The 21,533-nt window shown below is 45.3% G+C and overlaps 1 protein-coding gene across 2 annotated transcripts in view; it reads left to right on the top strand.

Annotated features, from left to right (window-relative positions):
- The window catches only part of IGSF11 (immunoglobulin superfamily member 11), a 102,344-nt gene extending 81,105 nt beyond the window's left edge, over positions 1-21,239 (top strand). For both annotated transcript variants that reach the window (XM_027878855.1, XM_027878856.1), the window contains exons 2-7: positions 14,285-14,448; positions 15,603-15,810; positions 16,593-16,748; positions 17,652-17,774; positions 18,006-18,156; positions 18,907-21,239. In XM_027878855.1, coding sequence (XP_027734656.1) covers positions 14,285-14,448; positions 15,603-15,810; positions 16,593-16,748; positions 17,652-17,774; positions 18,006-18,156; positions 18,907-19,357 — 1,253 coding nt within the window. In that variant the 3' untranslated portion in view covers positions 19,358-21,239. The remainder of the gene's footprint in view (positions 1-14,284; positions 14,449-15,602; positions 15,811-16,592; positions 16,749-17,651; positions 17,775-18,005; positions 18,157-18,906) is intronic.
- Positions 21,240-21,533: the final 294 nt, after the last annotated feature.

The following is a 21,533-nucleotide window of genomic DNA, read 5'->3' as shown; positions in this document are numbered from 1 at the left end:
GTTAAAAACAGCAATGCTCAAAAAGAAGGTTTTACCTCTTATGGTAAACAATGTGGTACCACAGACTCTAGAGATGGAAATCTCCTGCTCAGCCTACTGCAGACCTGTAAGACAGCAGCTGGTAAGAGAGCAAATGGCTCCAAAAATACTTGTAAAATCTGCAACACCTCTGCACATGCTGCCTGGTCCCTTGGTTCCCCCTCCAGGCAAACAAAAAGGGAGCACAGAAAATTAAGGAAAATTGAGGGCTCAGCTTTGTGCTCTGTGTTTCTAAATTAGAACCTTGTATCAGGGTGGCACAGGGCAGTTTGGGAACAATTCTTCTTTCCATGATGCAAAATATTTTGGTGAATCCTCTGAAACACTTGCTCTGCCGCAGCGAGCTGTGGCAGCCCAGATCATGTCAAGCACAGACTGTTCTTTTCTCAGGGCTGTGCGTCCCACATCAATGTTAAAACTGGGGGTGTTTGCAGGCACAAACAAGCTCGGCACTGGAGCTCACCTGCAGATTTGGTGTGAGTCCTTGCCAGCATTTCCAAGGTACTTGGATGAAGGTTGAGGCCAGTGATATTTTTGATGCCAGTGAATAAGATTTGGTTTCAAAAAGGTACAGGTGGGGAAGTTGAGCCAAGCTATGACCTTGCCCCACTAGCTAAGCCCTGCTAAACAGGGAAGTGCTGTTTGCAAGTCTCCCACTTGTTCCCCCTCACTCTGGGTTTCCTCCCCAGGACCACAGAGAGAGTGGCAGCACTTTGAAATGGGACACAGAGAGTCCCAGCGTGAGCCTTTCCCAGCTCCACCACCAAGGAACCACCACAAGGTTTTCCTGAGCTTTAAGAATACATGGGGAGAGCAGTGAGTACCTGCTTTTGGCTTCAAGAGAAAAGAAAGAGTTTGGGAAGACTTCTTTATGCAGAGTAGCACTGATCTGAGCTTTTAATAATGCAGTGAACTTGTAACTGTTCCAAACTGTGAGATTTTCAAATTAATTTTTAATCCATGGTTTAACATTAAAGATTAACATCTGTGTTTCAAATTTCAGAAAGGGAATTTACCCCCGAAAGGTTAAAACTTCCTTCAGTGGCTTCTTATGTTTTGTTCTATTTTACATGTTCTTTTTTTTTTTTTTTTTTACTCTCCCCCTGGGTGCATAAAACAAAAAAACAAAGCAACAATAACACTAACAAAAAACCACCAACCCCCCCCCGAAAAGTAAAGGGAAAACCCAACACACAGGCTGTGCTTGGGGAATTTTCAACTTGTTGTTAAACCAGTGTCCAAGTGGGCTCTTTCATATTAATGCTGCTCTGTGCACTCTTAGACTGGCAGGAGAAACAACATCTGTGTGAAAAACTGAGCCAGCTGTGTTGAAAAAAAATGTTAGTTCAGAGCAGTTGTGTACTTTGCTACTTGGGCATAAGCAACTTCTTGCATCTGTTACGGAGGGAAAATTTGCAAAGTGTTTTCCTGAGACTTTAACTCTAAAAGACAAGGGAAGCTTGTAGCAGTTTTATGTTTGAAAAAGTTAGCAGCTGTTGGAAAAGGGAATTTAGGACATCATGGGAGGGGAAGAAGAGAGGGCAAGCATAAAATCAGACAGCACTGTGAGGCTTGGTCACCTGTTGTTAACTCAGATCTTGGCATGAGAAAATAAGGTGCCAAGGAGAGAGGCATGTTTTCATGTACAGCAACAGCAGCATCTGCATTTGCAAAGTCTCTTTTCTGCATTTCAAGCATGTTATGATAATACTCTATGTTATTTGAAAAGCTACTTAACAGGTTTGGAGTATTTGACATGTCCTTGAGAGTGCCTGCTCTGTGCCTCCCAGCCTGGAGAACTTTGGGGCAGGGCCTCTTGCAGAAAATGTTTGCTCTTGGAATCATGTTGGCCTCCAATAGAGCTGAACATAGTGAAACTTCTTGGCTATTTTTTTTCTCCTTGATAAGATGTGTGTGTGTTAATTTGAAATCAATACTAATACTTGGTACAGTGGTGGAGAGAGTGATTAATAGGCAGAGCAGGGGCCATGAATCAGGTGCTGAAGTCCTGTTCCTGTCTCGCCATTGACCTGCTGCTTGGTGTTTAGGTGAGTTATACCCTCTCTCCATCTTGGTTTTCCTTGCTGCAAAATGGAGACTGCATTGCCCCAGCGCTTTACCTCCTGTCATGTTTTAGAGCTACCAGTGCAACTTTCTACACTTGAGTTTTGTCAGCATGATGTTGGGTACCCAACTAGGGTGTCTGAGGGCTGGCACTGGCTGGAGGTGAAAATGCACAGCATTTGTGAAAAGTTAGGCTCAGTGACCTTAGCTTGAGTGCTTAGAGCTGTAGATGCTTCAAGCCTGGTAGCCTGAAGCAGGAGCAGGGAGGGCCTCCCACCTTTGGGACTTGTTTCCCTTTGTACCATATGCTGGTACTTACCCACATGCCGAAAGGACACAGTGCAGATGGACAGCAGATCTGTAATAATCTGACTGTGTACATTTCATCTATTTGTCCTGCTTCCACCATACAATGCGAGAATGAACAGCCCAAGTGGCTGAAGAATCGGGAATGGATTTAGTCAGCAACACTTGCACCAAAGCTTTGGGTTTTGGTGTAGGGAGGTGGGGAAGATGGCACTTCCAGAGGACAGGGAGGATGGAGTGATTCTCATTCTGGGAAAGGACTGCAAAGTGCTTAAAATAAAGGTGTTAGTGTAGAGGTCTCTGTGCTTGACACTGGCCACTTGAGCAACTGAGGACCAAACTTCACATGGAAACATCCACACCTCCAGAGCTCTGGGTGTTCCTGTGAGAAGATTGTGATGGAGTTGTTTGTACCTAAAGCTGGTAACAAACTGGACATCTATTCCAGGCAAGTCCTAATATACCCTCTCTGTTTCATTTCACATCACAGTGAGAGTCCAGATCTTTTAATAGAAGGACCAAAAATCAGAGGAAATTTCCACTGGGAAAAGATACTATTCATATGATGTTGAAAAGGCCCTAGCATATTAAGTATGCACATATGTATACACTCTACTGTTACTGCATAAAATTATGCAAAGTCAGAATTTATGTAGTATCTAAATATATGGCAAAAGTTTAAATGGATTGAAAGAAAGTATTTTTACCTTATTGAACTCAAGTGTGCCAATATTACCATAATTAAATGGGGAAGAAGAAGTAATTCATTTTGTCTTCACTCACTGAAAATGTCATCAAAGTTGATATTCTTACAAGCTATTTTGATTTTAATGAAAACTCTTCTTTTCCCAGTGGAAAACTGTCCTTTTACAACCTCTTTCAGACAGCTCAACTCATAATCTGAAACATTCAATTACTGACCTGACATTTGCCGGAGCAAAAGACAAATTTGGGTTTTTGTTTCTTTCCAATTTAAATGAAAAAGAGCCTGCCTTTTTTGTTTCCTTTCTGTTTGCTTGTTTTTAATAATTTTAATAATTTTAAATTCAAAGTAGTTTGGGATTAATGACGTTTAAGGTATGGAAGTCTAATGTCTTTGAATATGCCCATGAAAAATAGTTTCAATCTGACTGCTTTTGGACACTTTGACCACTTTTGTCAGTCTTGTTTGGAGCATCATGTATAAGACAGGGAAGTTCCACTGTGATTTTGCACACTGTCACTTAAAGGCTCTCTCTCCTACCAGCAGGCCTCAGGAGTTTTTTTTATTAAAATGGATGCAAATGTGATTAAACCTTTAAACCCCAATTTGGCAAGATACTTAAACATCTGCTTAATTTTAAAACATTAAATATATTTCCACTGTGTTAACTGCCTTTAGTGGAATTTCTAGGACACATCAAATCCACTTGGGCATTAGTGTCTGGCCGAGCAGTGCCAGCTCCATGTGGGCAGTCTGCTGGCCATGCAGGTGGCAGCCTTGGTGAAGCAGGACTCACAGTCAAGTCACAGAGCAGGAAAATTTTTAGGGAGCTTAAAGGCATGGTTGACAGCAAAGACCATTGGCCAAGTATCTTTTCACTTGCAAAGCTTGTGAACTCCATAGGATGAGAGCATTTCATGCACAAGATACAAACCAGGTAACCAATATGTTGGCATTGCCTCAGCCAAAACTTGGGGGTTGCTGGACCAGATCCTTTAAGAATCTGATACTCAGTCTGGTTACAGTCCTTCCTGACTTCAAGGAGAATAGGATCAGTCCATAAAAGAAAACTTTTCTTCTCAGAAAGGGCTGCTTTCTGTCTCCTTAGAGGAGACAGAAACTTTTATTTTCTGTTATTTAATTTTATTTTGTCCTGTCTTAGGCACCCCTTTGTTAAGGAACTAGCCCATCATAATACCCCGTAGGCCATCATCATAAGCAATCATGGGGTGATGATGATGCTGGGATATCCTGGTAACAGGGCAAGACAGGTAAGGTGGGTACCACAGGAATTATTTCCTATCCCCAAACCCCACTGTCCATGATCCCCTAAACTTCCTTAACCTCAGTCCCAGCTCCCATACTGCTACCGCAGCTCCAAAGTCTTCTCCCTGAGCCTTTCCTTCCAGGAGCTGCCCTCAGCTTCTCTCCAACCTGATCTAGGTATGGCCCAGTCTTCACTCTCCCCTTGCAGGGCAACTTGCCTTCATAGGAAGTCCCAGCTTCTTGGAGTCCTCATTGCTGATCCAAGCCCTGCTGTGGCCTCAGTAGCTTTGTGTCATACAGCACCCTGTGTGCGTGGGTGCACTCCTGTTTGTTGTGGAGTTTATCAGCATCTGGGTGGATGGATGTATTGTCTTTACATTGTCTTGCTGCCTTGTTATTTCTGGAAGATGCAGTAGCACCAGCAAGCCCTGGGTTTCCTGTGGCCACCTAAGGTTCCTGGAGGACTCCCATATGATGTCAGCAGTGCTGTCAGGGAGGGAGACACAACGCAGCATGTCCCAGGATCTTAACCCTATTGTGCCTAAGAGGGAAAGCTCTGTCTCTTTTTTGTCAATTGCCCTCTGCTCTTCCTCCTTTTGGACGAGGCTGAACATAGCTCTTGGTGCTTTGGGTAAAAGTAGTTGGTTGAACCATAGATTGGGACTATTTGCACTGGAATTTGATGTAAGGGTGATTGTCTCAGGCAACTGCACTCCATGCTCCTTCTTCTCCCCACCACACAAGAGTTGTATATTCCAGCCTGCACACCCATTCATCCTGCCTTCCCCTGTGTCAGCTCCCCTTATTGGACTTTAATCTTATTCCTTATGGGCTCTGTCCTTCCCATTCAATATACCATTGAACATATTTAAACCTTGAGCTGTTTTCCCTTATTAAGCAGTTTATCACTGTTGCAACTTTTCTTTTTTTTTTTTTTTTTTTTTTTACCCAGCAGAGAAGGAAGAAATTTATTCTTTTGGCCATAAATCATTTACAAAGCTGCTGGGCTGTTAATGTATTTTTTATGTCTCGGCAAATAGAAAATAGAAGTGTGTGTCTTAGTAGAGCTTTGCCGACCTGTTTTAATTTCAGCTTCCTAACCCTGACTCTGTTCCCCAGTCTTGGGAGCAGATACATTTCTCTTGCAGAGGCACCAGTGGATACCTTCTCCCGAAGGAGACAACTTTGCTGTGTCAGCAATGTCACGTGCTGTTGCCAGCACTTGGCACTGATCCGCAGCGTGACACATCTCTGCTGACTGGGCTGTGCTGGGAGAATACTAGCAAAGAAATGGGATCAGAGAGAGGGGGAACTTGAACCTATTTTTGCTTTTAGATCCTGGGAAGAGCTCTAATTAGACTCACACTCTGGGGTAAGCAAATTACATGCAGCTCTCAATTCATCCCGTGCATCCTCATCCTGTATTTTTCATGTTTGGGCTCATCTGGCCTCAGGTGTGGTTACAGATACCCAGGGGGATGCTTGAGGATGGTTTCAGAGACAATGACTGGCCACGGTGGTGCTTTCCAAATGTTAAGAGCTGGCTCTTGTGAGGTTTTCCAACCTGTTTCAGGAAAATGAAGCCAATGTATGCCTTTACTGCTCTTAGTCAATTCTGTGCCTTTTTCCTCTTTTAGGAAATGTAGGTAAAAATCTTTGTGTAAAAGGTGCGTTTTCCTTTCTGGTGTGCTGTGACAAGCAGTAAGATAATTAAGAGGAGGGATGTGGGAGGTTTAAGTTGGCATTTGAGCTAGATGAATGGGAAAGTCTGCAGCTCTGAGCTGTTGCTGCAGGCTTTTTGCAAACTCAAGCCGAGCTTCTCACCTTAAATGTGCTTATATGAACATTTGATAAGCTTTCATCTCCAAGTCACTTCAGCTAAAGTAACTGGCTGTGGTCCTCTAAAATGCTTCCATCCCTCGACATTCATTACTGTTGGATGATGCCTCCACTACAGCAGTGAGCAGAACAGGACAGTGTGTCTGCAATGCAGCTTTCCCCTTTCCCAGCAAAGCAAGTTAACCTGTCCCTACACCTTTCTCAGCAGGTTATGCTGCTTCGTGCCTGGCTGTGAGAGGGAGGCACAGCTTCCTTTCTGCTTTTACTGGCTTTGGGGCAAAATAACCTTGTGGTGAGCAACAAGGCAAATAGCAGAGGATGACAACATCTTAAGTTACTGCAGAAGGATTCCTCAGAGCTGAGCTATGACAGGACTAGGGGTGAAGGAAAAGGAACTGCGTTTGCCAGTCTCAGCTTTGTAGAAGACAAAGAATAAGAAGATACCTTTCTGTGCCTGGCTAAACTTTTGCTTTCCCCCTTGTCCGTGCCTGTGATTTGGAAAATGGTGCTTCAGGCATCTCTGGAGGACCTAAGCAGGGAAGGAAATGACTGGCACCCTGTTGCAAGGACACACCACTCTGTACCTTGGGTATGTTGTCTCATTGTAGCCTTTAGCCACCATCTGTAGACAGATTGCATGCTCCTGATTTACCCACCTCAGTCCTGGAGGTATGAGTCACTGATGGCTCCAATTCTGGGCACAGCTAGGAATGGACAAAATTGACACCAAATGGTCCCACAGAATGGGCTGAATTAGGTTTATGTATCCCTCTACTCTGAATTCAGGGAAGCTATGAGCGAGCACTTGAGTTTCTGTTCCCCCTTGAGTCCCCTCTGGCCTTGCTCATCTACTAAAGCAAAAAATTCCCCGTCCTCAGTAGTGCAGCTGCTCCTTGAGTCCTCTGTGAATGCTGTAAATTCAAGGACTGCCAGCTCAGATCGCAGCAGTTTCTGTTTCCAGCCAGTACTGCATGCATCGGAAGGAAGTGTTAAACTTTCCATAATGTACTTAATTGTGCAACACTAAACCATGGAAAGGGGATTAACGCATGCCCAGAGCACAGCGATTGATTAGTTTTATCCTAGCTAATGTCATTGTAGACGCTATTTTTGTTCCTATCAATGTCCCTTTGTATTTTTATAATCTTGCTATAATACAATGCAGTTGTTTTTCTGCCTCTAACTTGCCTGCAGTACTGCATTCGGGGCAGCAAAGATGCAAGGCATCCATCCCAGCTAGCAGGAGCTGTGAAGAAGGCAGCTCCCCTGGCAGCTTCAGCAATGCTTGATAGAAACACATAGGAGAAGCCTGTACTGGGAGCACAGCAGGAATCCAGAATTGGAAAGGACCATTTGGGTCATTGGCCCCCTGACACTGCATCTGTAAACCAGATTTGGGTTCTTGTTCCCACTCAGCACATATTAGCAAGCTGCTCTAACATTATGTTCTTCTCACACTTCAGAAAACTCTTTTGCAGTTCAAGACTGTGACTAATTAAACAGAAGCATTAAGATCTGTTGGAAAAGCACCATTCAGATGCTCGGAGAGCTTAACATCGTGTGATCTCTGCTACCTGGAGAGCACAGCCCCTCTTGATTTCCCTAGCAGGTTTGAGTGCTCAGCAGTTCAGCAAATCAAACTCCTGATGTCTAAAACTGAACACATGAGGATCTCACACTAATGAAGACCCACTGAGGATACCTGAAGCTGACTGGCTTGCTCAGCAGGACCCAGGGAGCCTGGGCCAGAAATGGAAAAGGAATCCAATCCCTCAGTGTGTCATGAGAGCCCTTTTTCTACCCCTGCAATAGCTAGTCCAGCTCCTCTGACAAGGACATGGAAGGGAACAGGAATCATTCTTGAAGTATGTACAGCTGAAAGCTTTCCTACCTTTTTTTTGGTTTCAAGTCCAATTTTCATCCTGCCTATCGCTGCAGGTTAGGGAGGTCAGCACAGGGAGATACGCTTTATGTCATCTCAGTCAGCCAGTTGTTTGAAATCATCCTCCCAACAGACCTGCAGAGAAAGACCTATTTCTAAAAGGGAAGATGGCAGGGGTGGTAGTGACCGCTGCTCACCAGGTCAACAGCTGAGGTCAGAGTGGAGTGATCAGCAGGACGTTTCCCTGCTAGTTTTCTCTCTATTTTGGACAAGATTATAAATGGCAAGGAAGAAGGGTCAGTGTTACCAGTTTTATGTGTAGCCAGTGTCCCTGATCACCTGGTCTGGTTCTTGGCAAGAAATGCTGCAGGGCTCAAGTTCCAGATCTGTGCTCCATTGGAGTGCTTGGTGATGCCAGTTCTACAAGCAGGGTGGAGTCTACTGCAAGCTGCCTTCAGATACTAGACTGGATAAACACTGCATTTGGTTAGATAGATTCTGAACTAGCAACTGTAGCACATCTGGAATGAAGTAGGATGCTCAGTCCCTGGTGAGAATGGGCAAGACCAGTATTCAAGCAGCTTGATAAGCAGCGGGTTTGAATGTGGTCATATCAGGCTGGAGAACTTCAGTGTTATCAGTGCTTGCAACTGCAAGCCAGGCTCCTTCAGGGGCTTTTGAATGGTTGCTGCACAAGCAGGTCCTGTAACCGAAGTATTGCCAACATCTGTCACTGTCTTCTCCGGCTGTGAGTCTCTCCTTTCTGGACTGCAGATTTTGCTGCTGCTCAGTGTGTTGAGTCGGCAATGAACCTCAGCTCATTTGGGGTGGGAGATATTCCTCTTCTTTGGCACAGGAGGTATCTTTGCTCCCAGACTCAAGGATTCTATGTGAGGCAGGCCAAAGGCACAGCTACTTGTGTTTTCTTTTCATCTGAGGAATGAGACTGCTCTGCAGTTTCTCCCTCCATAGCCTGCAGTTGCCAGATGGAACATTGTGTTTCTACCCTTTTCTTGTAACTTTTGTGTGACCTCATCTTTACCTCTCTAATGAGGGACCTAAAATGTCATGCTGCCAAAGGTATCTTCCCCAGCATGTGGCAACAGGATTGCTAATTGCACTGGGACAGGGGGGAGCCATTCCAGCCATTCCCTGGGTTTCAGATGCAAACTGATGGAGCTTGAATCTTTATTCTCATTTTCCCACCAGCCACACACTTTTCTGCATGTTTTCCCTTGAAGTCCGGAGTGAAGAATGGACACAGCTGAGGGTTTTTTTCATCTCTTTCACACCTTCTTCCTTCCTTCTTCCCTTGCCCATTTGCTTCCCTGGCTTGACAGCACAGCAGAGTGAACCTGTACCCCAGTCTCTGCCTTTGAGTATCAGGAGTTTGCTGCTATCAGGTGCCAAAAGCTGCTGACTTACCAACAATTCTAGGGGGTACTTGCAAAGTAGAGAGTGTCCTTCAGAAGGTGAGGCAAGGCAGGAACTTGACTTTCATGATATGAATGATCCTCAAAAAAACCTTCTATTTTTCTGAGGTCCTGGGAGATGAACACTCTGAAGATAAATGTAGTGGGGTAAGACAGTCTCTATTGCACTATACTCCAACCCAGCCAGTGGTGAGCACATTTGCCTCTGAAAACCAGGTGCTGGGTGTGATCCAGTAGTACAGGAGGACTTGCCCTTAGCACAGCTTCAACAGGGTGAAGTAGCCACAGTGATTCCTGAAGGCACAGTCTCGGTTGTGGTTTGTGACCATCTTGCCATCAGGGTGATATGGACTGGTGATTGTGCATTGGCTGTTCATGTTACAATCTGGCCTAGTGATGTGATCACGGTGGAAGTCCTTATTTCATTCATGGGGCTCTCAGCCAAGGTAACTATCTGGTCTTGCTGATGAGAGAGATGTGGCAGTGAGCGGGAGCAGGGAACATTTTCAGCCAAATTAGAAGGACTCAAGTGCTAACATATGCCCTTGCCTTTCAGTTTCACTGTGTCTGGTGTATTCCTAAGGTTCTGAGGCTTGCAATCCTTGTAAGGCAGATAGCAAACATGTGGCAGCATCTGATTCCTTATACCCAACAGGGAGGCAAATGGTCATTGTGGGACTTGTCCTACATGCTTGGGTCATGTTGTATGAACTATATACGTGGATTCCTCCTTGGAGGCAGGGAGGGAGCTGAGTGTGCCACTTGGAAAAGCAGAGGTGAGCCATCAAAAATGAAATCACAGCGATCTGTTGCCAGAATAATACTTGATCCTGGAAATATGAAGAAATTCTAAAAGTGCCTCTGCAGCCAAAACATTGTTCTGCTGACTGCTTCCCTGAGAGGGGACAGAAAAATGGAGCATCTGTTCTAATTAGTGATGGGAGCTTGCTGCCTTGGGATCAAAGGAGAATGTCGTTTGCTGAATCAAGCTAAGATCAAAGTGTCCTACGTACAGGAAGGGCCCATTCCTCTTTCTGCTGACAGTGGTGTGCCCTGCGCTTCCTCCAGGCATGCTGCTTACAGGGGTGCTTAATTACTAAGTAAGAAGGAGACTGCATATACAAGAGAGGGTGTAATGGCCATTGTAATCTAATTCTGAGAGACGATTTGGTGGTGATCGATTCCTTGTCTCTCAAAAGTCATTAAACTTCTGAATGCTTAGAAAATATCTGGATTGTGTAACTATGCAAAAGGAGACCCTTTACAACATCCTTTGCTTGATTTTTCTGACCTCTTATGTGTAATTTGACTCAGTAGACTGGGCTGTATGTGTGTGCATATATCTATATTTGCATTTATATCTACTCAAGGGAATTCAACTTCTCATTCCTTAGACTGCATTGAAAAATCCTTATCCCAATAGATATGCTAAATTTGAAATATCTTCCTCCCTCTCTCCCCTGCCTCCCTCCTCTTGCATTAATGCAAAGCCACATTTTTGCAACTCCTAATTTTGAAATGTTTGAACATGTATCATTTGGCTGAGTTTTTCTACTAGGTGTCTCCCCAGGCATTCAGGTTTATAAGTGTATGTGCCTTTGTGTGCATCCATCTGTGTTTTGGGCCATGAGTATTGGTGTAGAAGGATGCAGTCACGCAGATACTTGCATAGATGGACAAGTGCACGTGTTAGATTTTCTAGTAGTCTTGAGATGCTGTAGCTTTTGAAGAGGATTTGATCTTTGCTCTTTCAGCTGTCTCCCTGGAAGAGAAGTTGTGTCACAGTACTGCCCCCGCAGTGCTTTGTTAACACACCAGCCACCTCCCTGTTTATGCTTGTGGAAGAGGACTTTGCCTGCATTTGGTCTCCTGACTCTCCCATTCCCTTGTCTAAGCTTACTTGTCAGAAGTGGTTTTGTGTGTTTTCCCCAGCCATAGCCCTGCAGGAGCCACTTAGCTTAACAAAACGAGTCCTTGTCTTTAGTGCTGCCTGCCTTGTGTACATCCCAGGCCAAAGAGCAACCCTGGGATGCATGAGGCAAAGGTAAGTCTGAGGAGCTGGCTTGCCCGCTGCTTTAACAAGACAGACAGGACAGCATGGTGTGTGTGTGGGTGTGTCCATCTTGCAAACCAGGTTCAAAGCAGCTCCCCTTGGCAAAAGAAATTAATGGAGACCTCAGCTCTTCCTTAGTGTTCCCTTGCTCCGTGCCATTAAAATTAAAAGGGATGCTGTGGTGCCTTGAAAAGGGGGGGAGGTTATGGGGTATTGCAGGATGAGAGTAAGGGTACTGGCAGAGCAAAAATGTGTATTCTTTCCTTTTTTTTTTTTTTTTTATTTTTTAATTCTTCTTAAGAAGATTGGGAAGTCCTCAAATGTATTGAAAATTATTTTTACAGTGATTAAATAATGTATGTTCTATTTTAGTGTTTTTATTATCCTGCAGGATGTTTACAATCAACTAATAATAAATATTAGAAGTAGCAAGCGGATGATTAGGTATGAAAATCTCATCATCCTGATGATTGAGTGATTGATATAACTAACCCTGCAAAGCCAGCTATAAAGTCTAATGTTTCCAGTAAATTTATTCCTAGTGAATACTCACATTTAAGTATTACTTTCTTTGAATGACAAGAATTTGAATGTGTGGCTTTTTCTTAGAGGGTAAAAAGAGAAAGGAATAAGAAATGGGGCTGAAGAACACATATTGCTGTTCCAAATCAGATGAGAATTTTATTTTCCTCTTGTGGATAGCTTCTCACTAAATCTATGCCAAAAATAGCACAAGAGCTTTCTGCACCATGTTGGTGAGAGAGGTTAATCCAATGAACGTTCAAAACATTGTGAATCCCTGCACACTGTTTAGCACATGGATGATGCCAGACTGGATGAGTAGTTATGGTAATACCTCCTTCAAATTTAGGCCTGCAGAAAACAATTCCTTATCAGGGTCATACTCAGGAAGAAACATCTCCAAAGTTGACATGGATCACTTCTGGGCTTTGGGCTACTGCCACTGCCTGGCCAACCATAATAAAATGAGGAGTCCAAATCCATTCCCAGAATGTTGCCCACAGATGCAACTGGAAGGCAGGGTGCCTTGTAATAAGGGTGATGGTTATTATTGGCCCTTCAAGTTATTTACTACTTCTTGTTGCTGAGCGCCTTGCATAGGAGATTGATGGATTAAGGTTTCACCAGCTGTTCCTCATCCAGCCACCTAATTCTCTGAGATGTTATCAGTGCCGATGAAATGTTTCCCTACAAATTGCCAAAATGAAAGTAAGAAACTTGTGAATTTCACTTGGAGGTATTGAAGTGGAATTTTGTCTGGCTCTATTCTGAAGCATTTTTGAGCCTCCCTGAACTGCCTGGGGCTTTGGAGGTGGGAGACATGGAGGAAGGAATAGAAGTTCAGAGGAGGTGGTTGAGTATTCACAAAGTCCTTGCAGCTCCAGAGCAGTCAGTGAAAACCTGGAACACATCGTAGGCTGTTCAAGTGCTAGAAAATTTTATTTGTAGTGTCTGAAGGTCAGCACCTCCAGCCTCTGAGAACCCCACCTCTTTAAGGTAGTGTGGGAAGGATCTCAGCAGACAAGCATGAGGGAGACAACTCAGCTTTTTCTCAGACATTAGTCTGTTCAAGTTCTTTTAGTTCAGATAGAAGACTATTCTCATGAAAAATTGCACCTTCAGCAAACCGGTGTGTCTTGGCAGAAAATAAAAACTTTGCTGGCAGCTATTCCTGGAGTCAGCAAGAGATTGGGGTGGTCCACAGACTGCACCTGGGTGTTTCCAGTATTCTGATATTATCTTGGAGCTTAAAAACTCCTTGCCTTCTCCTCCAGTAGCCTTTCACATGCTTTGAACAAGAAGATGGTGAGCTATCATATAAAGACGTAGTTTTTGTAGTCTGTATTTTGATTTTGTGGGGAAAAATGTTTTACAGAATTTTAGTGCTACTCAAAATGGTGGTGGAAACTCCTTGGTTCATTTGATACGATTTTGGTGTTAGGAACAGACAGATTTTCCTGTGTGACTTGCAATCTTAAAACTGCAGGCTTGAGCTGCTGTACTGGGTAGATGGGACTATCAGGCTTTGAGCTCTGTCCAGATTGTGTGGAAAGCAAAGGTGTGAATGGTGGAAATGTTGGGAAAATTAATGAGATTTGATGAGTTCCTCCATCAGTAGTCATTTTTCACCAGGTAAATAGAAATGCCTGGACTGGAAAATATTTTGGCCTTTAACCCTTTAAATTAAAAATATCACTAAAATACTTCTGGTCATGCTGGACTTTATGAGGCATAGAAGTCAGGGAAGAACTGTGTTTCTTCTTACACCTTGGTGAAGACTGCAGTTGCCTTTTCTGTTTCACTGATATTAGGTATCATGAAGATTGATGGGCTTGAAAACATATTTCATTATCTCTTAGACACAGCTTAGCTGCTCTTCTGCCTCTTTCCCTGTCACCAAAGCCAAACCAGTTGTTTTCATAGACTCTGAAACCAGAGTGTTCTCACTTTAAAGGACCACCTATCTACATTTGCCTGTGAAAAAGGTCTGTATGAGAGCAGCCTGATCTGTGAGGAAGGAATATAATTATTTTTAGCCTTAAGTAGCTGGTAAGGTACAGTTGTGTAACAACACGATGCTGATGTCACGACCTGCAAGTGTATGGGGCCACCTGCAGTGCTTTGAACTGTGTGTCTGTCTCTTGAAATGCTTGAACTGGGTGTCCTTCTCTTTCCAGGTCTGGTGTGTCCTCTGGAGGTTTCCGTCAGTTCAGGGAGTATCCAGGTTGCCCGAGGCCAGACAGCAGTATTGCCCTGCACCTTCACCACTAACGCTGCTCTCACTAACCTTAATGTCATCTGGATGGTCATTCCTCTTTCTAATGCCAACCAACCTCAACAGGTAGGTCCTTTCTTATTGGAGCATGTATTTCTTTGAGGCTTTCCTGTTCCCTACCCTTTTCTGGATGTATACCCTTTACAATGCTGAGTCTCTGGCTGTCCCAGAATTTCATTATCCCTTCATTGCTGAACATGCCCTCTGGATCTTACATGAATCTGATTTCTTTGATACTTTGTTAATGGATGCACATTGTGTCCTTGGCTGCCTTGCCTGCCTGTATAACTGGGGCATGTATTGCTGCCCTGGATTTCTAGTGGGTTGTATGTTCAAAAGAGCACAGGGGAAGTAAACCAGGTCTTTGGAGGACCTGGGAGCAGATGCAGCCTTCAACCTGTGAAATCAGTGTGAGATGTCTCGTAACACATAACCTCGCATAGACGCATCACCCCTTTAACTTCCCGTCTTATTTTCTCACTGTCTGTTGCTTATGCAAGTCCATTCTTATGAACATGAGCAAATGAGAGTGTATCATGGTATGCTCAAGAATCATAACCTGAGATCTGCTGTCCTGTTTTTTGCCCACATACTCTGAAGAATGCCATTTCTCTGAAATACGTCTGTCTTGGGTCACACTGCCCTCCCTGTATTTTGTATTCAGTGTTAGAACCAGCGCTGAAGAGTGCTTGCTCCTCAGGGATTTGGTCTGAGTACAGTCTGACTGGTGAAGGCTGTGCAGGTTCAAAGGTTGCAATGCCTGTCATTCAGTTCATCCCAAAGATCTTCAGTAAGTAGTGTCAGATCATGGCAGGATGTTACTGACTGAGACTCAAAATGATACTGTCCACTATGCAGATGCTTTTCAGCAAAGTACTCACTGACCTGCAGGGTCTCTGTTTCTTTACATGAACCCTGACCAGATGGGTAGTGACTATTATATGAAGTAGGCTGGTATTACCAATCCAGCTATGTCAGGAGATTTGGGTATCCTTCTGGCCTGTTACTTTTGTGAACATTTTTACTGACATAAAATGGGCTACAGAGTGTGTTCTACTTTTGGAAAAAACACCTCTTCCGGGATGTATATTGAGGTCTGTTTATTCAGAGATCCTTTAGTAACTTGTCCTTTTGGCTTTGGAAGCCCATGTTTTGCTTGCTGTTCTTCCTCCTTGCTCAGCTCCTGCAGAGTGTTGTTTGAGCCTTCCTTTCTTTTCTAGGTTATTCTCTACCAAGGGGGTCAGATCTTTGGTGGTGCACCTCAATTCTATGGGCGAGTGGGGTTTGCTGTGACAATGCCAACCACCAGTGCCTCCATCTTCATCAACAACACTCAGCTATCGGATACTGGCACATACCAGTGTTTGGTCAACAATCTTCCCGACCGAGGCGTCAGGAATATTGGAGTCATTGGACTTACTGTCTTGGGTGTGTTTATTGGTATTATGGGGGAGAGGGGAGGAACAGGGACAAGGGGATCCTCTGTGCATGTCAGTGTATCATAACAGAGCAATATGGTAGTGTATGTACTGGAGCCCACAGACACCCTGTGGTGAGGGATGGGCTGCCTTTTGGGTACTATGTGAGTTTGTAGGGCATGTAGAGTTCATATGCAGGTAGCACATAATGAAGTTTTAAAATAAGGTGGAGAGAGTTTTTGTGGTGGAATTGTGATATGGAGTTGCGAAGAAGCATGAATAAAGTACAAGGGCATCCTGAACAGCTGAAAGGACTGCAAGAGTTTTGTGCATAGCAACAGAAGATGATGACTTAAGATCTTTGCTTCCTTTTCATGAAAACAGTTGGTTCTGGATGCTCCCTTTGATTTTAAATACTCCAGAGTGAGTGCCATTTTAGGGATATGAAGGCAAAACCCTACCACAGTAAATGTTGTCTGAAGCTCTGTTAGCTCTCACCATCCTTATTGTCTCAAAGACAGAAATGTTCACCTTTTTCTCAAGGGAGAGATCTAAGAGAGCTGGGTCCTGTGAAAGTCTGTAACCTTGATGGGCTGGTGGGTCAGGAATCTTTGTGTGAATTGTCACCCCCTAAACCTTAATGGGTTCTTGTCTGCTGCCTCAGTCTTGTCCCCTTGTCAACTCGTGCCAGTGTCCTTGCTTTCCCTAGCAGCACGTGTCCAGAGTGAGCCTGCACTCCACTGTTTGGTTATATTTCCTGATATGCTATCACCTTCCCCTCTTCTCTCGCAGTTCCTCCTTCTGCCCCGCTTTGCAGAATCCAGGGGTCCCTGGACGTGGGCAGCGATATCACACTGACCTGCAGCTCAGAAGAAGGCATTCCCCGGCCAACATACCTCTGGGAGAAACTGGACAATGTTCCCAAGTTGCCCCCAACTGCCACACAAGGTGCTCATTCTGTTGATTATTATCCTCTTATTTCCCAGATGACAGCCTGGGCTTTCCTTTGTCTTCGCTGCCAGAGGTGGCATGGCTCACAGAGCGTCTGCCATCATTTGCATGCTCATTTTATTGGAACGAAGATTCCTAAAGCCCATAGTGGACTAGGTACCCTACAGAGGCCACTTAAATGATCACAGGGGTTTTCTGTACAGAAACATGTTACCCACTGAAGAATGAGGATTGAGTTGGATGGGAGAGAGAGAAAGTGGTTGCTAGATGTTGGCATGTGGCTGGAAATTTCAGCTGCCAACTCACCTGCATTTTAAACCAAATGAAAGGCTCATAGAATGGAAACTGGAAGAAGAGAGGCAAAATCATCTCAGGAAAATATTGACAGCTTCTTCCACCGAGGCCACCATTCTCCAGTAAATTACTGCCAGAGCTGCTTTTCAGATGTGTGTAAAAGCAAGGCTCTGATCAAACTGGTATTTCCCAGCCTCAAGTCCCATCCATAAAATTTCTTAGCCTAAGTGTCCCGATCAAGTGATAGCTGTACTTTTGCCATTTATCTGATTGTACTTTAAGAATATGCAAGCTTTCAGTTTTATGTATATATATATATTTCACATCTCTTTCTTCCCTGTTCTTACACAATACTGAGAATGCCAAGCTTTCATTTGCAGAAATTCATCTGTAAGAAGAAAAAGAAACATCTAGTGTAAGCTCCTTAAGACCTAATCTTGTCTCTGTGTGTGTCTGTGCACGCACAATGCTTCCATGTCAAAGTTATTTCCTAATTTATTTCTCTCTTAAGAGTCTCACACCGAAATTCTCTATTTGCTGGCTTTGCCTTTTCATGGTTTTCCTCAAGGGGGGAGGGATTTAAATCCTTCTTTTCTCTCTGACTAGACCAAGTCCAGGGCACTGTCACTCTCCGAAATATCAGCACTGTGTCCTCAGGTCTTTACCAATGTGTGGCTTCAAATGCCATTGGAACCAGCACTTGCCTTCTGGACCTGCAAGTCATTGCACGTAAGTATTTTGCCAGGGGAGGCTTGGCCACCAGCTTCTGTCTTGAGACAGTAAAGTGTGTAACAATGTTTGCTGTGAGCCACCATGTGCCTCTCTATCAGAAGATAACTGTGCCCTGGAATGGGAACATTGCCTTTCCCCCCTCCCAAGCCACAGTAGCTTCAAATACTCATGGATGGCCACAGCCCATCCCTGATTTCCTCTCCATGCTCTGTTCAATCATTTCCACAGCCCACCCACGGAGTATCGGCCTGATTGCAGGAGCGGTGGCCACAGGTGCTGTTGTGCTTGTTGTTTGCATCGTGTTGGTGGCTGTGGCACTGTTCTACTGGAAAAATAAACACAAAGAAGAAGAAGAGGAGGAAATTCCCAATGAGATAAGGTAAGGGTGGGGGAAAGCTGGTGGCAGAGGACCTCTGATCATGCGGCAAAAGCTATGGCTGAAAGGGAGGAAATTGTAAATCTCATTCTTGCTAATCCTGGGCATGTTGCCCTGGGTCAGGGGAAGATGTCCATATATGTCCAGAAAATTAAGAGAGAAAATGAAGAATAAGTAACAACACATCTTGTTTTCAGTATTGCTTTTAATGAGAGCTTGGCTTCATAGAATCACGTGGGTTGGAAGGAACCTTAAAAATCATCTAATTCCAATCTCTCTGCCAGCAACAGGGAGAGGACTTGATGTTGTGAGCTCCATAGGAGAGTGACATGGTTGGAATCCTGACCCACAACACCAAACAGTGATAGCTGAAAAGCTCTGGAGATACAGCTGTGATATTCTCTCGTGTTACAGTCACGGGGTTTCCCTCTGGTAGCATCCTGCAGCTCCCTTGAGGATCAGCTTCATTGATTGTACAGTCATACTGACTGCCTGTGAAATACCAGTGGCTGTGACAAGCACTGGTTTTGTCCCCCTAGACACATGACCATGGGCCACTTGTCTCAGTGATGGTCATGTGCAGCAATTAATGTGCACGGAGGTGGGTCCTGCACAGAGGGATGAGCAAACAGGTCAAGGAGCAACACTGATTCACACTGGTGCTGTCCTTCACTCCAGCATTGTGGTGGTGGGGGTGGTGTTGGGCAAGTGAGGCAGCATCCTCTGTGTGCTCTCACACCTTCTCTTTCCCAGGGAGGATGACCTGCCGCCCAAATGCTCCTCTGCCGCGAAGACGTTCCATGCTGATGCGTCCTCGTCAGAGAACGACACCCTCACCTCCTCCAACACCTACAACAGCCGCTACTGGAATGACCCCAAAGCCAACCACGCCACAGACTCCTTCACCCGCTTCAGCAACAGCAATGATGCTCACCAGCCCCCCTTCTCCCGCTCAGGGAGCACGAGTGCCCGCCCCGTCTATGCCAATGGCGGCCACCCATCCCCAGCTCCCCCTAAGACACTGGTGGTGATGGCCAGCACAGCGCCGTCCCCTCAGGAGGTGATCCGGAGCAATGGCTCAGTCAGCAGGAAGCCACGGCTGCCGCACACCCGTTCCTATGCAGTCAGTCAGGCCACGCTGGAGCGGATCGGGGCTGTTCCCGTCATGGTGCCCGCCCAGAGCCGGGCTGGCTCCCTTGTGTAGGACCGTGTCAGCTGCTGAGAGCTGAGCAGGGAGCCTCTCATACCTGGTGGGGCGAAGAGACCCTACTCCTTCCTGAAAGGCAGCGAGGCAGCAGGGGGGCACACACCTCTCCACCCTGTCCTCCCCTCTTGAGGCCGCTGCCAGCTGGTGGGACAGCCCTGTCCAAGCTGCTTTCCCCACAGCTGTTGGAGCTCCTTGTGCTGATGGACACACAGATGTGCCAAGGCCAGAGTAGCAGAGAGGTCGGGACATGCTCCCTGGCTGCTGGGCCCCAGCTGGGATGTGTCCCTGAACCTGACCTTGGGGGGAACTTTTGCTTTTATTTCCTGTTGGTTTTGTTGGGGACTGATTCCATCCATTTGGGTCTTTCAGGGAGGTTCGGGGAGATATATATATATATATTAATTTTTTTCTGTTGTTGTTGCTATTTTTGTTCCAAGAGGACGACAGCCTGCGTTTGGGCAGGGAAGGCTGAGCAGCCCCAGTTCCCTCTCCATGGTCCTGGCTCTGCCTGTCAGATTAGGGAGAATAGTGAACTGGGGCTGGATTTGAGGGGGCATGGGAGACAGGCTGGAGGAGCGAGATGAAGGCACAGCCACCAGCCTGGCCAAGCGGATGGTTGGGTAAGGGCGTGGACTGGGGAGAATTGGTCTTTATTTTTTGCAGTTCTTCTCCCACCTCAATGCACACGCAGACAAACACACACACACACACAGATACACACAGGTCCTTCTCAGGCTGGGTTTTTTTCCTGCATAATGTTGGGGTGCCACCAGAGCCCTATTTATAGCTGTGGAGGATGAAGCCATGTGAGCATCTTTCCTTGAGACACTCCGTGTGTCGCTGCTGCTGCTGCTGTAGGGCTTACATCTCTTTTTTTATTTTTCTTGGGGTGTTGCTGGGGTTATTCAGGAGGCAGAGAGGAGCAGGGTGGTGTGGTAGAGCACCAGGCAGGTGCTAAACCAGCTCCCCTGGGCTGCTCTGGTTTAGGTGAAGTGACTTCAAACCCCACAGCTTTGCTGTTTGCCTGGTGCGTTTTGCTCATTGGGGCATCCAGGGCTGGCAAGCATGGAGGGCACACGGCAGGCTTGGGGCCTTCAGAGGCATCAGAGATTTCATTTATGCTCTTCCATGTGCACAGACAGGCTGGCAGGATTTGTATCCAAAAACCTTTCTTTAGAAAGCAGAGACTTAATGGAAGCCCACATGCTATATCTCTGCCTCCCCTTCTTCCCTCAATGTCCCGGGACTTGGTACTGGTGGCATCTGCCAGTGGCTCTGCCATCTCCTTGCAGTCAGGCAGGTGGTTGTGGCTAGCATCTCTACTTTTTTCTATTGCAACTTAATAGCCTTAATCAAAGCCAAGAGTTGAAACCTCTGAAGGAATCTGACGCCATTTGGAGGGCTGGACTAAGGGCTGGGATTTTGCCTCCTAGAGATCACTGGCTCAAAGAGGCCATGTCTGGATGGATGTCTTGGCCCTCCTACATAATACCAACCCTTGCACAGGAAAAAGCAATGATCACCTCCAAAAGCACCAGAGCCCTCACAGGTCTGCTCTTGGAAAAGCAATGTGGGGAGTCACAGGTGACTTTCGATAGTTCTCACATTAGAAAAAGGGTCTGTTTAAACAAACAGATTCTTCCTCATTCTCACTTTCCTTGTCCTGGCACGGCTTTACTTTCCCTAGCAGTGCACAAACCTTGGGCAGGGCCTTCTACCTGAGCAGCACTTTTCAAATGAAAGCACAGACGCTGAGGAAGAGGAGGGAGAGGTGAGGGCTGGGTTCCCATATGGACACACTGGCTTTTTGGGAGGTTGGGAGCTCCCAAGCAGCACTAGGTTTGAAACTTGGCTGAGATTTTGTGCCTTCTTTGCTTAAAAAAAAAAAAAAAAAAGAAAAAAAAAGAAAAAAAAAAAAAAAAAAAAAAAAAAAAAAAAAAAAAAAAAAAAAAAAAAAAAAAAAAAGAAAAAAAAAAAAAGAAAAAGAGAGAGAGAAAAATCCAACTTCCCTTCTTTCCCCCTCTACACAGCTCCATCCAGAATGTGTGCAAACCCCCACAGTGGTGCAGGCAGGCAGTTGTTCTTTGCGTGCACACACATTTCACTGGAGCAGTCCTCTTTCCTGCCTATCTGCTCACTTTGCTGCTAGGTGGTAAGATTAATGGGGAAAGAA

Source organism: Empidonax traillii, unplaced genomic scaffold (assembly GCF_003031625.1).
Source record: "Empidonax traillii isolate 1590-97213 ecotype Southwest subspecies unplaced genomic scaffold, ASM303162v1 scaffold46:size3806547, whole genome shotgun sequence".
Lineage (NCBI taxonomy): Eukaryota > Metazoa > Chordata > Aves > Passeriformes > Tyrannidae > Empidonax > Empidonax traillii.
The sequence above is the reverse complement of the archived record's forward strand: the minus strand, read 5'-3'. Positions and strand labels throughout refer to the sequence as shown.